This window comes from Taurulus bubalis, assembly GCF_910589615.1.
Source record: "Taurulus bubalis genome assembly, chromosome: 12".
Taxonomy (NCBI): domain Eukaryota; kingdom Metazoa; phylum Chordata; class Actinopteri; order Perciformes; family Cottidae; genus Taurulus; species Taurulus bubalis.
In genome coordinates this window covers 25,858,625-25,878,794 of record NC_136600.1, presented here as the reverse complement: position 1 = coordinate 25,878,794, position 20,170 = coordinate 25,858,625, and the positions used below count along the sequence as shown (strand labels likewise).

Sequence of the window (20,170 nt, the reverse complement as noted above, 5' to 3'; positions counted from 1 at the left end):
GAAGAACAACACACACATGTTCTACATTCAATACATTTGATTTAACTCTGCAGACAAGGTGGTGGTGGGCAGCTACATGGGGATGCTGAGGATATTCTCCCCGCACGCCGACACCAAGACCAGCGAGGGCGCTCCGGCCGAGGCCCTGCTGCTGGAAGTGCAGCTCCAGAACGCCATCGTCCAGGTGGAAGTGGGCAAGTTCGTCTCGTAAGTAGAACTCAAAACCACCGGGGTCCCTCTGAATCCAGTCTTCTGCCCTCTGAACAAACGGGAGGTTTTACTGGACACTGCGACTAATAAAGGAATATGCAGAAAAAAACTGCACACACTGATTTAGAAGTGTTTGCGTTTCTTAGACTGAATGAGACTAGAGGTCCTCACTAGAACACTCGTCCTCCTGAATGAGACTAGAGGTCCTCACTAGAACACTCGTCCTCCTGAATGAGACTAGAGGTCCTCACTAGAACACTCGTCCTCCTGAATGAGACTAGAGGTCCTCACTAGAACACTCGTCCTCCTGAATGAGACTAGAGGTCCTCACTAGAACACTCGTCCTCCTGAATGAGACTAGAGGTCCTCACTAGAACACTCGTCCTCCTGAATGAGACTAGACGTCCTCACTAGAACACTCGTCCTCCTGAATGAGACTAGAGGTCCTCACTAGAACACTCGTCCTCCTGAATGAGACTAGAGGTCCTCACTAGAACACTCGTCCTCCTGAATGAGACTAGAGGTCCTCACTAGAACACTCGTCCTCCTGAATGAGACTAGAGGTCCTCACTAGAACACTCGTCCTCCTGAATGAGACTAGAGGTCCTCACTAGAACACTTGTCCTCCTGAATGAGACTAGAGGTCCTCACTAGAACACTCGTCCTCCTGAATGAGACTAGAGGTCCTCACTAGAACACTCGTCCTCCTGAATGAGACTAGAGGTCCTCACTAGAACACTCGTCCTCCTGAATGAGACTAGAGGTCCTCACTAGAACACTCGTCCTCCTGAATGAGACTAGAGGTCCTCACTAGAACACTCGTCCTCCTTAATGAGACTAGAGGTCCTCACTAGAACACTCGTCCTCCTTAATGAGACTAGAGGTCCTCACTAGAACACTTGTCCTCCTGAATGAGACTAGAGGTCCTCACTAGAACACTCGTCCTCCTGAATGAGACTAGAGGTCCTCACTAGAACACTCGTCCTCCTGAATGAGACTAGAGGTCCTCACTAGAAAATGTAATGTTGCTGTCCATGAGGATTGTGTTGCGTCACAGTGTGTCTCTTCGTTGTCTCTCCAGGTGTTCGGACCTTCTTCACCTGGCGGTTCTTCACCCCAGGAAGTGTTCCATCTTCTCCGTCTCAGGTAACGCTCTCCGTGTCCCGCTCTCCGTGTCCCGCTCTCCGTGTCCCGCTCTCCGTGTCCCGTCCCGTGGAGACGGACTGAACGTCTGGTCCGTGTTTGCAGGAACCGCGGGGAACGTGGAGCACGGGGACCAGTACCAGCTGAAGCTGGTCTACGAGCACAACCTCAAGAGGACCGTGTGCAACATGACCTACGGGCCCTTCGGAGGCGTCACAGGTACGAGTGTGTGTGTGTGTGTGTGTGTGTGTGTGTGTGTGTGTGTGTGTGTGTGTGTGTGTGTGTGTGTGTGTGTGTGTGTGTGTGTGTGTGTGTGTGTGTGTGTGTGTGTGTGTGCGTGCGCGTGTGTGTGTGTGTGCGCGCGTGAGATGTATCTATTTAAGGTAAATTAGTGTGTTTGTTGGTGGAGAGATCCTCTTTCATATAAATATAAATGAGAACACTGTTTCCTACACTCTGGGTGATGACCGATACCACACACACACACACACACACACACACACACACACACACACACACACACACACACACACACGCATAGACACATACACACGCGCGCTGTTGTGTGTCAATTTTAAGTTTTAAACTTGGGAGTGAGGACTTTTTTGCCAAGTGCGAACAGTTTGGCTTGTCCTCACTTTGGGCTAGAACTTTTTAAAACTTTGTTTGAAGCTGAACACTTATTAATTATTTATTTACCAGGATCTGTGCACATAATCAACATTTCAGTTTCCACCTCGATGTAAATGTGTGTTAGCTAGAGAGATCGTTTCATCTGTAGTTTCTGAGCAGGTTATTACAATTTAGTGGCCTAATATATTACAAATATTATAGTACAACACTGTACTATACAAAACAATACATCAGAGAGAATTCATTACGTCAGAGAGTTTCCTGTACAAGTACAAATGTGTGTACTTGATCAAACATCATCTGTGCAGAGGGAGAGGGAGAGGGGGAGAGAGAAGGAGGGAGGGAGAGGGAGAGGGGAAGAGAAGGAGGGAGGGTGAGAGATCCAGTCAATTGGGCTTTTGGAAAAACCAAGTAGGGGAAAGCCCTTCAGTAGTCTGCATCCAAGGAAAACACACACACACACACACACACACACACACACACACACACACACACACACACACACACACACACACACACACACACACACACACACACACAGAGGGGAACCCCCTTTAAAGTAGAGAAAATGGCATTTCCAAATAAAGGCTGTATTGTCGAGGTGAGTGAAGAGAAATTGCCAGACTGTGGCCTGGCTTGATGGACTGTGTGTGTGTGTGTGTGTGTGTGTGTGTGTGTGTGTAGGTGTGTGTGTGTGTGTGTGTGTGTGTGAGAGAGAGATTGATTGATAGGAAGAACAGTGTGCTCGTTAAAACCAATACCTCGTCTGCGGTAAATCCAACATGCCTTATATGTTTCCACGTGCCGTTTTCTGGTCGTACAAAGATGTTTGTCTCTCTCTCTCTCTTTCTGTCTTTCTCTCCCTCCCTATCCCTGTCTCTCTTCTTGTCTCTCTGCCTCTCGCCCTGTCTCTCTCTTTCTCTCCCTATCTCTCTCTCCCTGTTCCTCTCTCTCTCTCTTTCTTACTGTCTCTCTCTCCCTCTTCCTGTCTCTCCCTCTCCTTGTCTCTCTCCTTGTCTCTCTGCCTCTCGCCCTGTCTCTCTCTTTCTCTCCCTATCTCTCTCTCCCTGTCCCTCTCTCTCTCTCTTTCTTACTGTCTCTCTCTCCCTCTTCCTGTCTCTCCCTCTCCTTGTCTCTCTCCTTGTCTCTCTGCCTCTCGCCCTGTCTCTCTCTTTCTCTCCCTATCTCTCTCTCCCTGTCCCTCTCTCTCTCTCTTTCTTACTGTCTCTCTCTCCCTCTTCCTGTCTCTCTCTCTCCTTGTCTCTCTCTCTCTCTCCCTGTCTCTCTTCCTGTCTCTCCCTCTCCTTGTCTCTCTCCTTGTCTCTCCCCCTGTCTCTCTCCTTGTCTCTCTCCCTGTCTCTCTCTCCCTCTCTTTCTCTCTCTCTCTCTCTCCCTGTCTCTCTTCCTGTCTCTCCCTCTCCTTGTCTCTCTCCTTGTCTCTCTCCTTGTCTCTCTCCCCCTGTCTCCCTCTCCTTGTCTCTCCCCCTGTCTCTCTCCCCCTGTCTCTCTCTCTCTCTCTCTCTCCCTGTCTCTCTCTCCTTGTCTCTCTTCCTGTCTCTCTCTCTCCCTGTCTCTCTCTCCCTGTCTCTCTCTCTCCCTCTCTCTCTCTCTCATCACTCGCTCCTCTCTCCTCCTGCTCTCCCCCTGGTCACCACTAGATGGCGCTGCAGGCCAGTGCATGTTGCAGCTCCTGCAGCTTAATGAATGGGATCCTGTTCGGCCTCTGGCGGGGGAATCCCCCTTTTCTTTAAATCCCCTCTCCAGACGCAGGTCAGAGGTCAGCTCCAGAGCAGCACGGCCCTCTGGGAGATTCAGCGTCTGTGACGTGGATAACTGATCTTTGCCTCAAATAACCAGATCGTACCAACGAGATAAATCACCGACAGAATAGTTCATCCTCAACTTCCACTCTGCATATATTTGATTCATGTCCACTTCTGGCGCTGATTGCGTAACCTCCTGATGGCTGAGATAAATCCAGACTTTATTAAACTATATATCAAGAATAATCTTCAACCCCTTAGATTCATCTCACTTTATATTCGTCCTACAGATCTCCCGTAAGCACGTGAGACAATCTGTGTTTCCTTTACTCAAAAGTTACTCTCTTACGTGTGTGTGTGTGTGTGTGTGTGTGTGTGTGTGTGTGTGTGTGTGTGTGTGTGTAATTGCAGCCATTTAGCAGTGCTTTAGGCGCTGTAATAGCAGCTCTGTACTAATACTGCTCTAATAGCTGGGCTGACTTTGGGTTTGGGTCACATTCAGGCCACACACACACACACACACACACACACACACACACACACACACACACACACACACACCCTCTCTCCAGGCTCCGCCCCCTGCGGTGTACGGCCAGCCTCTGTGCTTTGTTGGACTTGTCTTATTAATGACGCTAATTTAGGCCCGTTTCCTCTGCTGTGTCTGAGCGCTCACACGGGCTCTTTGGCACGTTCTGGGCGCGTGAGTCACACGTGCACGCGCTGGTGTGCACGTGCACGCGCTGGTGTGCACGTGCACGCGCTGCCGCTACGGTGTTTCAGGGCGGGAAACGAGCACCAGGTACCGGGACGGTTTCAGTTCATGGCCCTTCTTCTAGTATAAAGAAGTAAAAGTAGAACCCCAAAAGTGTTCAAAATGAGCTCGGCTACGACTAAAAACCAGCTGTGGTTTCCTCAAACCCGCCACACATTCATGTATCTTCTATTCTCACGTGCTTCTGCAAAGTCTGGTGTTCTTCTAGCGACGTAGAGGCAGAATATTGTGTTCCTTCCATTGAGCGGTGCAGAGTAGCTTTGCATTTGGAATTAATTAATTCTCTGCCATCTTTACCACTTAGTAGAGTCATCCAGTGGGCCGGGGTGGACCTCCAGGCGGCCATTTCTGGCCGGCAGACCATATGTTTGACATCCTCCTGAGCTGGAGCTTGAGTACTTCCAGAGATTTTCCACATTAAGGAAGTTTACACACGAAGAAACGCTGCGCTGATAACTGAAGACGACACGTCTGTTAAAATGCTTTCTTCTTTTTTTTAAAAGATGACCACGTGCTAGCATCTCACGACCATGTGTTAACGTCTCACGACCAGGTGTTAGCGTCTCACAAGCGTCTCACGACCGCGTGTTAGCGTCTCACGACCGCGTGTTTGCGTCTCACGAGCGTCTCACGACCACGTGTTAGCGTCTCACGACCACGTTTTAGCGTCTCACGATCACGAGTTAGCGTCTCACGACCACGTGTTAGCGTCTCACGACCACGTGTTAGCGTCTCACGACCACGTGTTAGCGTCTCACGACCACGTGTTAGCGTCTCACGACCACGTGTTAGCGTCTCACGACCACGTGTTAGCGTCTCACGACCACGTGTTAGCGTCTCACAAGCGTCTCACGACCACGTGTTTGCATCTCACGACCCCGTGTTAGCGTCTCACGACCCCGTGTTAGCGTCTCACGACCACGAGTTAGCGTCTCACGACCACGAGTTAGCGTCTCACGACCACGTTTTAGCGTCTCACGACCACGTTTTAGCGTCTCACGATCCATTGTTAGCGTCTCACGACCACGAGTTAGCGTCTCACGACCACGTGTTAGCGTCTCACGAGCGTCTCACGACCACGTGTTAGCGTCTCACGACCACGTGTTTGCATCTCACGACCACGAGTTAGCGTCTCACGACCACGTGTTTGCATCTCACGACCACGAGTTAGCGTCTCACGACCCCGTGTTAGCGTCTCACGACCACGTGTTAGCGTCTCACGACCACGAGTTAGCGTCTCACGACCACGAGTTTGCGTCTCTACACCACGTGTTAGCGTCTCACGACCACGTGTTAGCGTCTCACGACCATGTGTTAGCGTCATCCGTCCATGTGTTAGCATCTGTTGACCACGTGTTAGCGTCTCACGACCATGTGTTAGCGTCTCATGACCACGTGTTAGCATCTCTAGACCACGAGTTAGCGTCTCACGACCACGCGTCAGCGTCTCACGACCACGTGTTAGCGTCTCACGACCACGTGTTAGCATCTCATAACCACGTGTTAGCGTCTCACAAGCGTCTCACGACCACGTGTTAGCGCCTCACGACCACGTGTTAGCGTCTCACGACCACGTGTTAGCGTCTCACGACCACGTGTTAGCGTCTCACAAGCGTTTCACGACCACGTGTTAGCGTCTCACGACCACGAGTTAGCGTCTCACGATCACGAGTTAGCGTCTCACGATCACGAGTTAGCGTCTCACGACCATGTTTTAGCGTCTCACGACCACGTTTTAGCGTCTCACGACCCCGTGTTAGCGTCTCACGACCACGAGTTAGCGTCTCACGACCACGTGTTAGCGTCTCACGACCACATGTTAGCATCTCATAACCACGTGTTAGCGTCTCACAAGCGTCTCACGACCACGTGTTTGCGTCTCACGACCACGAGTTAGCGTCTCACGATCACGAGTTAGCGTCTCACGACCACGAGTTAGCGTCTCACGACCATGTTTTAGCGTCTCACGACCACGTTTTAGCGTCTCACGACCCCGTGTTAGCGTCTCACGACCACGAGTTAGCGTCTCACGACCACGTGTTAGCGTCTCACGACCACGTGTTAGCGTCTCACGAGCGTCTCACGACCACGTGTTAGCGTCTCACGACCACGTGTTTGCATCTCACGACCACGTGTTTGCATCTCACGACCACGTGTTTGCATCTCACGACCACGAGTTAGCGTCTCACGACCACGTGTTAGCGTCTCACGACCACGTGTTAGCGTCTCACGAGCGTCTCACGACCACGTGTTAGCGTCTCACGACCACGTGTTTGCATCTCACGACCACGTGTTTGCATCTCACGACCACGAGTTAGCGTCTCACGACCCCGTGTTAGCGTCTCACGACCACGAGTTAGCGTCTCACGACCACGAGTTAGCGTCTCACGACCACGAGTTAGCGTCTCACGACCACGTGTTAGCATCTCACGACCACGAGTTAGCGTCTCATGACCCCGTGTTAGCGTCTCACGACCCCGTGTTAGCGTCTCACGACCACGAGTTAGCGTCTCACGACCACGTTTTAGCGTCTCACGACCACGAGTTAGCGTCTCACGACCATGTTTTTGCGTCTCACGACCACGTTTTAGCGTCTCACGACCCCGCGTTAGCGTCTCACGACCACGAGTTAGCGTCTCACGACCCCGTGTTAGCGTCTCACGACCACGAGTTAGCGTCTCACGACCACGTGTTAGCGTCTCACGACCACGTGTTAGCGTCTCACGAGCGTCTCACGACCACGTGTTAGCGTCTCACGACCACGAGTTAGCGTCTCACGACCCCGTGTTAGCGTCTCACGACCACGAGTTAGCGTCTCACGACCACGAGTTAGCGTCTCACGACCACGAGTTAGCGTCTCACGACCACGTGTTAGCGTCTCACGACCACGTGTTAGCGTCTCACGACCACGTGTTCGCGTCTCACGACCACGTGTTAGCGTCTCACGAGCGTCTCACGACCACGTGTTTGCATCTCACGACCACGAGTTAGCGTCTCATGACCCCGTGTTAGCGTCTCACGACCCCGTGTTAGCGTCTCACGACCACGAGTTAGCGTCTCACGACCACGTTTTAGCGTCTCACGACCACGAGTTAGCGTCTCACGACCATGTTTTAGCGTCTCACGACCACGTTTTAGCGTCTCACGACCCCGTGTTAGCGTCTCACGACCACGAGTTAGCGTCTCACGACCACATGTTAGCGTCTCACGACCACGTGTTAGCGTCTCACGAGCGTCTCACGACCCCGTGTTAGCGTCTCACGACCACGAGTTAGCGTCTCACGACCACGAGTTAGCGTCTCACAACCACGTGTTAGCGTCTCACGACCACGTGTTAGCGTCTCACGACCACGTGTTAGCGTCTCACGACCATGTGTTAGCATCTGATGACCACGAGTTAGCGTCTCACGACCCCGTGTTAGCGTCTCACGACCACGAGTTAGCGTCTCACGACCACGAGTTACCGTCTCACGACCATGTGTTAGCATCTCTAGACCACGAGTTAGCATCTCTAGACCACGTGTTAGCGTCTCACGACCACGCGTCAGCGTCTCACGACCACGTGTTAGCGTCTCACGACCACATGTTAGCATCTCATAACCACGTGTTAGCGTCTCACAAGCGTCTCACGACCACGTGTTAGCGTCTCACGACCACGTGTTAGCGTCTCACAAGCGTCTCACGACCACGTGTTTGCATCTCACGACCACGTGTTAGCGTCTCACAAGCGTCTCACGACCACGTGTTAGCGTCTCACGACCACGTGTTAGCGTCTCACAAGCGTCTCAGGACCACGCGTTAGCGTCTCACGACCACGCGTTAGCGTCTCACGACCACGCGTTAGCGTCTCACGACCACGTGTTAGCGTCTCACAAGCGTCTCAGGACCACGCGTTAGCGTCTCACGACCACGTGTTAGCGTCTCACAAGCGTCTCAGGACCACGCGTTAGCGTCTCACGACCACGCGTTAGCGTCTCACAAGTGTGTGTGTGTGCGTGTGTGTGTGTGTGTGTGTGTGTGAGAGTGTGTGCTGCGCTGTAGGTGGCTGCCTCTCTGACCTCTAGTCGATGGCAGTGTGAGTTTTAATAGCGCGTCGAGGCCTAATTATAGTTCTGCGGTCACCACAGCCGCGCTGCTCTCTCTGTGTTGGGGCTTAGTGTGTCCTCCATTAGGCCTCCTAACACACACACACACAGGCTCGTACGCATTCACACACACAGCCAGGTGTGTGTGTGTGTGTGTGTGTGTGTGTGTGTGGAGGTGTTAATGGAGAGATCAGATTCAGCCAGAGGGAGAAACACACCTCGTAGCACAACATGACATCGCAGCTGAAATGAAACAGGAGCCATGAATGTTGCTGCTTTGAGTTTAATTACTTAAAACATGTTAAGCGGGAACAGAACATATTTATTCTGTTCATATTTTTTTGCACAAAGAAACAACACACACTGTCTCAGTAAGAAAAACAACCAACAGACACAAACTGTAGGAGTCACGTCTCAGGTGCTCTTGTGTTGCGGGTTCAAACCCCGCCCACTTTCACACCTCCACACCTGGCCACACAGCGGGAGAAATAATCCTTTAAAAAAAAAAAAATATTTGATTCGTATCAAACTATTACTTATGTATAGTAGTAATATGTAGTCATGTAAATGTGTTATATTCATGTGTTCATGACATTCATTTACGCTGAGTTTGAAATAATTAATATGCTTTTAAAAGAAAGACTCAAAATATAAGCAGGCATACATACAGGCATCTATATAAATGTTTATTCTTTTAATCAAACTATTGTTTACTCACTTTTTACTGTTTACACCCAGATTTCACTAAATGTTTGTCATGGACATTTAGTTAAAAGTCATGGAACATTGGTCAGAATGTGTGTGAACCCTGCATATAGTGTACCACCTTGTGAACACACCAGTGTCTGAGGTAGTGGTCTTTACAGGAGTCGGGGGTCTGATCCTCTGCGCCTGTTCCCCCAGGTCACCACTCGCTGTGCATCCAGTCCATGGACGGCATGCTGATGTTCTTCGAGCAGGACAGCTACACCTTCGGCAGGTTCCTCCCCGGCTTCCTGCTGCCCGGCCCGCTGGTGTACAACCCCAGAACCGACAGCTTCCTCACCGTGTCCTCCGCTCGCCAGCTGGAGAGCTACAAGTACGTCGTGTTCCTCTTCCCTTAAGAAAACCAACCTATTTGTAGGCCCTTTCCTCGAAAATACCATCCCCAAACTAAAAAGGGTGTATCTCTGCAACCAGTAGGGCTGTTTGTTGGTGTTATAATAAAAGGTACACATGTGAGATTTAGTTCAGATGTGTAAATATCAGTCTATATGTTACTGGTTAAGAGTAAATGAAGACGACACACAGAAAAAAATGAAAAGGTTCCAGGTCCGCCTATAAAAAAATCACTTTCAGGATGATTATTTCTTTGAAATGATGCAGCTGTAAGGTCCAACTCTAACCTAAATCATACACAATATGTGAACATTCTCTAACCCAAATCATACACAATATGTGAACATTCTCTAACCCAAATCATAGCTCAATATGTGAACATTCTCTAACCCAAATCATAGCTCAATATGTGAACATTCTCTAACCCAAATCATAACACAATATGTGAACATTCTCTAACCCAAATCATAGCTCAATATGTGAACATTCTCTAACTCAAATCATAGCTCAATATGTGAACATTCTCTAACCCAAATCATAGCTCAATATGTGAACATTCTCTAACCCAAATCATAGCTCAATATGTGAACATTCTCTCTGCAAAGGTTGACATTGATAAAGTGAAGCAGAACAAAGTTAGAGAGGGTTTAGAACAGAGAACATTCAGGTGAGGACTCATTGGGGCTATTTGAATGCTATTTTAATTTTCTCATGTACCAAACCATATATTTCACTTGTATATTACTTATGGTGTTCAATACATCCAAATACAGCAGTTTTGGGGCTTTTTCTTCACAAAACAAGCTATGATTTACAGTTTTATATAACAATCGCTCAGTCTGCCCCCTAGGGGTTAATGTGAAACGCGAGCAGCAGGAAGTGATTCAGCAGTAACTCGTAACGCCGCGTCCACAAATTACGTCTCAACTCAAGTGCTTCACGATCGACTCGGAGCCGAGGACTCCGTGTGCCCGGGAATACAAATGTCCCAATAAATACAAATGAAATGTCTGAAATCCATAATGATGCGCACTTGAAGAGAGAGAGCCATATATAGAAACCTTTTATAGAACCATTAATATTAACACACCTGGTAATATTCCCTCTTTATTACAAGCATTTCTGTGCATTTGACACAGAAACAGGAACTTATTCCTTTTTAAATCCTCACCTTTTGACACTAAGCTGTCAGTCTATATATATATATATATACATATATATATATATATGTATATATATATATATATATATACATATATACATATATACATTACATTACATATCAGATGACCGGTCAAACTGTTCCATCTCACTCCGTTTATTTAGCCTGTTAGACTCCTGCTCGATGTGTGTGTGTGTGTGTGTGTGTGTGTGTGTGTGTGTGTGTGTGTGTGTTGGCGTCAGCTTTGAGATTTCAGTTTGTGTTTACCCATCACACTGAGGGAGCGTATGCATGTTTGTATAATGTGTGTATAATGTGTGTGTGTGTGTGTGTGTGTGTGTGTGTGTGTGTGTGTGTGTGTATATGTGTGTGTGTGTATATGATGTATCTGTTTAAGGTAAATCAGTGTGTTTGTTGGTCGAGAGATCCTCTTTCATATAAATGAGAACACTGTTTCCTCAACCTCGGTGTCCTACACTCTGGGTGATGACTGATACCACACACACACACACACACACACACACACACACACACACGCACACACACACACACACACACACAGACACAGTAAGGCTCTAACACAACTTTGTCCACGTGGGTGAGAGAGCACCCTACGTTCACCACAAACACTTTTCAATGGCAAACCAAAAATGACTGTGTGTGTGTGTGTGTGTGTGTGTGTGTGTGTGTGTGTGTTTATGTGTGTGTGTGTGTCTTGGTCCTCATACGTTAGGCATGCAGGTGAATAATCAGATTTTTGTGGTTTTTCTCTCTCACACATGGTGCTTTGTGTGATTTTTACCCTCATTCATAATGCCAACCATCTTCTGGTTGATGGAGCTACACACACACACACACACAGCTTTAATCCATTCACGCTGCCTCACATCCCATCATCAATAAGCCCTCCAGGTGAAGGGTGGACTCAGTGTTTTAGTTTCATTCGGTGAATTGAATCCATTCACTCTCCAGCCGTCGATCCGCTCGTGTCGCTTTGAGCTTGAGCGCGCTGACATGTTCAATACGTCCGTCTTCTTCCAGGAAGTGGTCACGGTGCCATGAAAAGGTTTCTCTGCTGGCAGTCGCCCAGCAAGCAGCTCGTTAGTCTGCAGGAAGCTCAGCGGTACGGCTACCGGACGGACGGGTTCAAAACTATGAATCGCTCAAAATAATCTAAGTTTACAGCGCTGTTTTATGCACAATGTTCAGGAATTAGCCTCGCGTTTATGGTCCCTTACGGGAATTTGATTTATCCGGGTATAAAATGATTTGATTGGACAATTTCTTCTATTTATTTATTTTTAGATATATATACAATTATAATTATGAAAATTATAATAAAATCATCAATTTCTTCTTTTTACTTTTATTTATTTATTTATTTATATATATATATATATATATATATATATATTAATTAATTAATTTGCCTTGCCTAATTGTGAATATATATATAATTGTATTTATTTATATATTAATTAATTAATTTCTGAAACTTTATTTGTTTATCTCGAGGGGAAATTGCTTTGCAGCAGTTGAAGAGATCAAATCCAAACTAAAGATACTTAAGACCAACGTGATGACATTCAATAGAGTCCAGTCTGTGTAAACATGTAGCATGTTGGTTACCATCCAGTACGAGGGTTAAACATGAAAACCATTTTTTTTTTGTGTTAACTATTAAACAGAACAAGGAACCTGTAAAGGAGGAGGTAAAGATGGCTGCTCTGATGACGAGCGGCCATGTTGTATTCGGGTCCTTAAGTTGCAGGTGGAGGTCAGACCTGCCGTCTCTGATTAAAGCACGCTCCTGGTCCAAACATCTAATAGCAAGTGAGGCGCCTGAGTGGATAAATCAGCGGTTCTGTAGTGTGTGGGTTGCGGTCCGGAGTTCGGGTCGCGTTCATCCAGGTGTTAGAAGAGACGGATATAACGATCCCCGCCAAGCCGCTTCCCTCTGCCAGCTTCTTACTGGAAAGCTCCCGATGCCCGAGATGCCAAAGTCAACTGACCGCAGATCAGTCCGACCTCTTCGTCCTCAGCCAGTCGCCAACGGCTCGCTGATTAAAACTGATAGACGCTGACCGAGCCTCACAAGCAGAGCCGGGACGCCGAACAAGTAGTTTACAAGGACCGATTTTATTTAAAGGTCCATCGGGGATTTCTGGCCTCGCAGACGGAATCTCTCTCAGGAAAGTAGACGGTGTTGTCGCGGTCTTGGGACCAGGGATCCATTTTTATTTTATTTTAAGCACCAGCATCTTTTTGTGAATTGTTCCCTCCGGAGGAGAAAGCTAATGCAGCTACAAAGCGCTGCACCGCGGCTCCAAATTAATCTGAAGGGAATACGTCTATTATACAGGGTTCATGGAAAACCTGGAAAAGTCATGAAGTTTTAAAATGGTTATTTCCAGGCCTGGAAAAGTCCTTGAAAAATATAAAACCCCAAATGTTTTGTAAAAGTCATGTAAATGTGTTATGTTCATGTGTTCATGTCATACATACAGGCATCTATATCAATGTTTATTCTTTTAATCAAACTATTGTCTCATTTATTTGAGTCATTTAAGGTTTACTGTATGCTTTGTATTCTCATTGTTAGTTTAAATACTACATTTACTCACTTTTTACTGTTTACACCCAGATTTCACTAAATGTTTCCTCATGGAAATTTGGTTTAAAGTCATGGAAAAGTCCTGAATCCACTGGTCAGAATGTGTGTGAACGCTGCTTATAGTTGAAGGAGAAATGTCCCCTTTGCAAAGTGTCCGTGAGCATTTTCCCATTTTAAAAACAATCAAAACAGCATATCGTTGTTTTAGAGCTCAACTAATAATCCACATCCACATTTTATCAGTTGAAAGCCAACATTGGTGAAATATGCTCCAACATGTGAACGTCTTTTGAATATTCTGAGGATAACGTTCACTTTTGAACGCCTTCACCAAAGACTATAATTTAAACCCTTTTTTAAAATAAAAAAATAAGCCCTGCGTTTTACACACACAGTCAGAAACAACGTGAGCGCGTTGGCATTGAGCAGCGGTCTGCGTCTCTCTCCGACTCCCAGGTACGAGACGCTGGCCGTGGCCGCCGAGGCCGAGAGTCGACAGGATCCGGACCTGCCGCTCAAGACCGGAGGCAAGAGGCTGGCGGTGAGTCGGCTCTTCTCAGCGCAATTCACTTTATTTTGTGTAGCCCACAATCACAAAGGAGAGCAACAGAGGAGGATCCCTCTCCCTGGATGGACAGAAGCAACAGATGTCATGTGACCAGAATGAACAACGTAACAGAGTTACAGCACATTACATGAATATGATAGAAATTATTCATATAACAAGTAGTATACGCATGGAACGCAATGAAGATAAACACGATCCATGAAGCAGAAGGAGGTTTTCAACTGTCAAACGCACGAGGAACCCGTATTCTGGAAAGGCAAACGGATCCTTCTGGACATAATTAGGTTCCTGTAACCGCCGGTAACCTCGCTCACACAGCTACTTGGGGGTTGCGGGTCGTACACACATCAGCGTGCACGACGTGCTTCACACAACAGCGTTGTTGGTCGCATGTGTGTGCGGTACAGCGTGTCAACATTCCTCTATGTGCACGTATACGGTTAAATGAAACGCTCCTCTGGGTTCCAGACAGTCAATTCAACGAGTAAGCGAGACCCCAAGTGTGAGCGCCTGCACATCATGTACCAGAAATACAAAACTATGAAATATAGGCAGCGACGTCGTTGGAGAATGTGCAGGAAACCTGAGAGCGAAGGGAACCAGCACACACACTCCATTGACCCGTGACCGTAAGACGTATATATCTTTATAATTAGCCTGACTTTTTTGTGATGCCGGAGAATGGATTGAATGTCGATTCGGTTAAAAGAAAAAAAACTCTTGCCGCAGACGTTCGGTCGGATATATTCTCTTCCCCCATAAAAGTTTGAATTTTCCCACAGCGGCACAGAAAGCGCGGATGCCAACGTACACAGATCACGTCTTCATTCACTCGAGCTAAAAACGCTTCTGTCCACATTTCTGCCTCCGTGAAATGGAAATACCCAACAAAAGAGTTGGATTTCAGTGACTGCACCAGTGTTCTGTGAAGGGTTCAGACACCGCATGCGTCACTCGTGGTGCACATCACGCTCGTTGTTTTGAAATTGAAGAAATGAGGTGTGTGTGTGTGTGTGTGTGTGTGTGTGTGTGTGTGTGTGTGTGTGTGTGTGTGTGTGTGTGTGTGTGTGTGTGTGTGTGTGTGTGTGTGTGTGTGTGTGTGTGTGTCCTCCTGCAGCCTGACTGGACCTTTGTCCTGGGAGAACAGGCCCTGGACCTCTGCGTGCCCTCCTTCTCCCACGCCACCTCCTCCATCTTCGTCCTGGGCGAGAGGAACCTCTACTGTCTCCGTGACAACAGCCACATCCGCTTCATGAAGAAGCTGGAGTTCAACCCCAGCTGCTTCCTGCCTTTCGCCTCAGGTAACCATGAAGCGTTAGCACCAGTGCAGCGAGACGAACATCATCTTTGAAAGGGATAGTTCACCTTCACAGGCGCCTGATCTGAGATTAACCGGCTTTAACTGTGCGTGTGAGAATACCAGAATCAGAATCGGCTTTATTGGCCATGCGTGTTTACACACACATGAAATTTGACTCCGGTTCGTACTAATGTACATACACAATATACAATAACAAGATAAATATGAAAAAAGACATTAAAGACAGATCCAACTGAAACAAACTAACACAACCCATGGAAATGGGTGGGAATCACCAGAGGTCCCACGATACGATATTATCACGATGCTTAAGTCCCGATATAATATTATCACGATACTTAAGTCCCGATATAATATTATCACGATACTTAAGTCCCGATATTATCACGATACTTAAGTCCCGATATCATCACGATATTTAAGTCCCGATACGATATTATCACGATACTTAAGTCCCGATACGATATTATCACGATACTTAAGTCCCGATACGATATTATCACGATACTTAAGTCCCGATATTATCACGATATTTAAGTCCCGATACGATATTATCACGATACTTAAGTCCCGATATTTATATTATCACGATACTGCAATATGATCACGATACTGCGTTGTATTGCGATTTATTACCTTTTTTTCAGCTGCGAATTGTCCCCAAAGGAAAACTTTGTCAACATATTTAATCTAATAAAATAAAGTTTTCGAGTGACAGGAAGTCCAGACGTTTAATTTAAACGCGGACGGCATATTTCTAATTTCTTTTTCCGATGTCTCCATGTTTGTTTTGACCAACTTCCTACCATCACACTGACCCGGGACCTCTGCTGACCTCACCACAAAACAACACAGCACCATCTAGTGGACTGAAAAAGCAATTGATTTTATTATTCCAGGACCAAAAAGTTTAAATTGATAAAATAAAAGATCGATACTTGGCTTCTGTGTATCGATGCAATATCACCACGCAAAATATTGATTTTCCGACGTGTGCAGCGTGCAGCATGCAGCGTGTGCAGCGTGCAGCATGCAGCGCGTGCAGCATGCACCTGCTGCAGCCAAACTGTGGAGCACGGGTGGACCAAACGCACACAGTGACCCGTGGCCCGGTGCCACACGAGGCTCTGCAGGAAGCTGCTTTTGGCAGAACGTGCTGGAAGAGCTGTAGGAGCTCTGCTGCAGGCATTAAAAGGAACACGCTGTAGTACATAAACATATGGTGCACCATGAATGGATTTCATAATGAACCCATATATAGAGCGAGAGCTATTCTATATAATATACGGCATAAAATAACACACATGTCTATATTTTCTCTTTAAAAGTTTTCTTTAAATGCTTCAGGCTAAAATAAGCTCCACAAACGACTGAGTTATTAAAATAAAAAATACAACACGCCCGTTTCCTCTAACGTTTTAAGGATTCAAGATGTAGATCACTTAGGGGAAAAAGCCCAAAATGTGGCAAAAAGTTCACTTCTAAACTGCAGCAAATATAAAACTGCTTCCTGCTTTCATTAGTTGGAGAGATCGCTGACATCACATCTGTCTGAGACAGATTATTGTCATACGCAGAAAACAGACGGTTACTCCGTACAATGAAAAGCTTATTCTGCTCGGTGCTCCTTACACACAGAATTAAGGTTAAAAAATAAAAGAATTAGATTAAGAATACAAAAAAACATTGCAATAAATGTTAATAGTGTAAGAAAATATATAGAATAAGGCACAAGAGTATGACAACAGTATTGCACAATCAATTTCATTCTCTCCATTCTGTTCGGGACATTTCATGCCTGTTTGTTTCCCATCAGCCTCTGTGATTGGACGAGAGTGCATGAAACTTTTACCGCTCTTTGTGTCTGCTCACTTTTTGTCCCCTGGCATCCAGGGGCCACAGCTTTAGAGATGTTTACGTTTTGATACGGAGGAAAGTAGTTTAACTTCTCTGAAGCCGGGTTCTTATCACCGCGAGCCAAACTAATCCGCTCTCTGGAGCAATAAACAACCTTTTTTATGAGCGCTCTTTACGGCAACAACATTATTTTCTGTCTGGTTCGGTTTACGCACCAATGTGCCATTGACGCAATCTTTGTTGTTTCACACTTGATATGGAGAGCTGACCGATGGAAAGAAAGGAAAAGCAAGAAGAGGAGTGGAGGAAGGGTCCAGAAGGGGTTGGATGGATGTTTTAAAGTGCTTCACTTCACTATCTGTTCCAGACATTATTTAGATTAATTCAATTACTCTTGGGGATCGGCTATAAATTCAATGCATGATGTGCCAGAGCAACAAAAGCAGCTTTTTTTTATTGGGACAAGTTTTCCAATTCCTGTCAACAATCTAAAAACCACATAAAACTTCCCACATGTCTGGAAGACTGCAGCTCCCGGGATCGGACCGCTGCAGCGCCGCTCTTCCTCGTCCGTGTTTGATCTTCGGTTCCACGGTTAGAAAAGCCGACGTTTAGGAGAACCCGGCGCTGTCGTGGCTGCAAACCCCCGGACCTTCAGCGAGGAGCGTCTCTTACGGCGCGAGGAGGAGCGCTGCAGCACTGCCTCAGGCTTTCTTCTGGCCTGCAGCCTCACAGCTGCCTCTGCTGGACCGCCGCCCTCTCTCTCCTCTGTCGACCTCCCTGTCGCTCTCTCTCTTTCTCTCTCGCAAAAAACTTCATCAGCTCCACAGCTCACCAGAAACACTCTCAGCTCCTGCTTTCAATCTTTTTGTTTGAAATGAGATCATCAGATCCTCAGCCTCAAAGGTGTCTCATGTGTTAAAGCTGCATTCTCTCTCCTGACCACCAGGGGATGACTCCTCTGTTTGTATAGAAGTCTGTGCTTCATGTGTTACAGCTGCATTCTCTCTCCTGACCACCAGGGGGTGACTCCTCTGGTTGCATAGAAGTCTATGCTTCATGTGTTGAAGCTGCATTCTCTCTCCTGACCACCAGGGGGGCGACTCCTCTGGTTGTATAGAAGCAGGGTGCGCTTTAGGGCGGGGCTACAAGGTGATTGACAGGATACGGTGTCTCTACGTCACTCCTCCTCAGTCAACATTTTATTGGTTGATGGAAGGTGTGCGCTGGCTTTGATGTGGCACCGACACACACACTCTATCATTTTGACTCCTTGTGTGTGTGTGTGTGTGTGTGTGTGTGTGTGTGTGTGTGTGTGTGTGTGTGTGTGTGTGTTTTTTGCGTGTGGCCGTCACCTCAGATCTCTCTAGGTGGTACAGTAGCTGCTCCATTGGTGGGATGGACTGGCCCTTTGTGTGTGTGTGTGTGTGTGTGTGTGTGTGTGTGTGTGTGCGTGTAACACAAGTAGTATTTATATTTAATGTTTCTAGCCACGAGTCACAGGAGAAAGTGTGTATGTAACTTTAGTTATATATATACACACCTATAAAAGCGGCCCTTGTCGTGGAATGAAAGCTCTCGATGACAATTCAATATACAAACCAGATGTGAGACATGAAGGGATGATTTTTCTTCTCGTCTTAAAGGGCCACGCCGCCCGCCACAGGAATGTTTTATTTCCGTGCGCCGCGGTTGGATTTTTGTGAAATCGCTGTTTTCTGAGGACGAAGCTCAGAGAAGTTTACATCGTGGTAGTTTTTAAACCTCATTTGTTTGTTTTGTAAATTGGTCATTTATTATTATTTTACTTTGAGTTTGAGTCCTTTTGGTTCGTACGAGTGACCTCACCTTTCTAAATATACACAATGTACACATTAGGACTGCCAAAATGTTAATTAAAATAGTTTTAGCATTATCGTGATTCCTCAATGGTTTTTTTGGGAGCATTTAGGGGAATATATATTTGCATAAATGGGATAAAATAGTAATAAGTTTGTTTTCTTTAGTGTATAATCACCTTAAAATAGAACTGACGGCGTTATTTCCAGGCCTGGAAAAGCTCTTGAAAAAAATAAAAGTTTAGTAAAAGTCATGTAAATGTGTTATATTCATGTGTTCATGTGTTCATTTACGCTGAGTTTGAAATAAATAATATGCTTTTAAAAGAAAGACGCTCAAAATATAAGCAGGCATACATACAGGCATCTATATAAATGTTTATTCTTTTAATCAAACTATTGTCTCATTCATTTGTGTCATTTAAGGTTTACTGTATGCTTTGTATTCTCATTGTTAGTTTAAATACTACATTTACTCACTTTTTACTGTTTACACCCAGATTTCACTAAATGTTTGTAATGGAAATTTGGTTTAAAGTCATGGAAAAGTCCTGAATCCACTGGTCAGAATGTGTGTGAACCCTGCTTATAGTTGAAGGAGAAATGTCCCCTTTGCAAAGTGTCCGTGAGCATTTTCCCGATTTAAAAACAATCAAAACAGCATATCGTTGTTTTAGAGCTCAACTAATAATCCACATCCACATTTTATCAGTTGAAAGCCAACATTGGTGAAATATGCTCCAACATGTGAACGTCTTTTAAATATTCTGAGAATACTACATTTACTCACTTTTTACTGTTTACACCCAGATTTCACTAAATGTTTGATCATGGAAATTTGGTTTAAGACCTAAAATGAGCGTCTTCTTCTTCATGTGAACTCGGTGTATTCCTCGTCCGCTCCGTGTTGTTTATTACTCTTCGTTCTGGAAAGCTTTTCACTGCAAACCCTTCCAAAAAAGTGAAGCCAAAACATCTGGGTCGCTCCCCGGCGGCCGGCTGTTGGTTTAGGAAGCGCTTGATTCGATATACAGCTGAGCTTTCTACGAGCGCTTTGAACCTCACGATCAGTCGATCGCTTCAAATGATGGAGGCCAACCATT

At 46.4% G+C, this 20,170-nt stretch overlaps 1 protein-coding gene across 1 annotated transcript in view; it reads left to right on the top strand.

The window, feature by feature from the left end:
• Window positions 1-20,170, top strand: part of bbs9 (Bardet-Biedl syndrome 9) — a gene marked incomplete at both ends in the record, with an annotated part of 88,731 nt that overhangs the window by 571 nt on the left and 67,990 nt on the right. Inside the window, 6 exons of the mRNA XM_079227381.1 lie at window positions 54-207; window positions 1,292-1,356; window positions 1,459-1,572; window positions 9,513-9,687; window positions 13,940-14,024; window positions 15,169-15,352. Of these exons, the coding sequence (XP_079083507.1) occupies window positions 54-207; window positions 1,292-1,356; window positions 1,459-1,572; window positions 9,513-9,687; window positions 13,940-14,024; window positions 15,169-15,352 (777 nt within the window). The remainder of the gene's footprint in view (window positions 1-53; window positions 208-1,291; window positions 1,357-1,458; window positions 1,573-9,512; window positions 9,688-13,939; window positions 14,025-15,168; window positions 15,353-20,170) is intronic.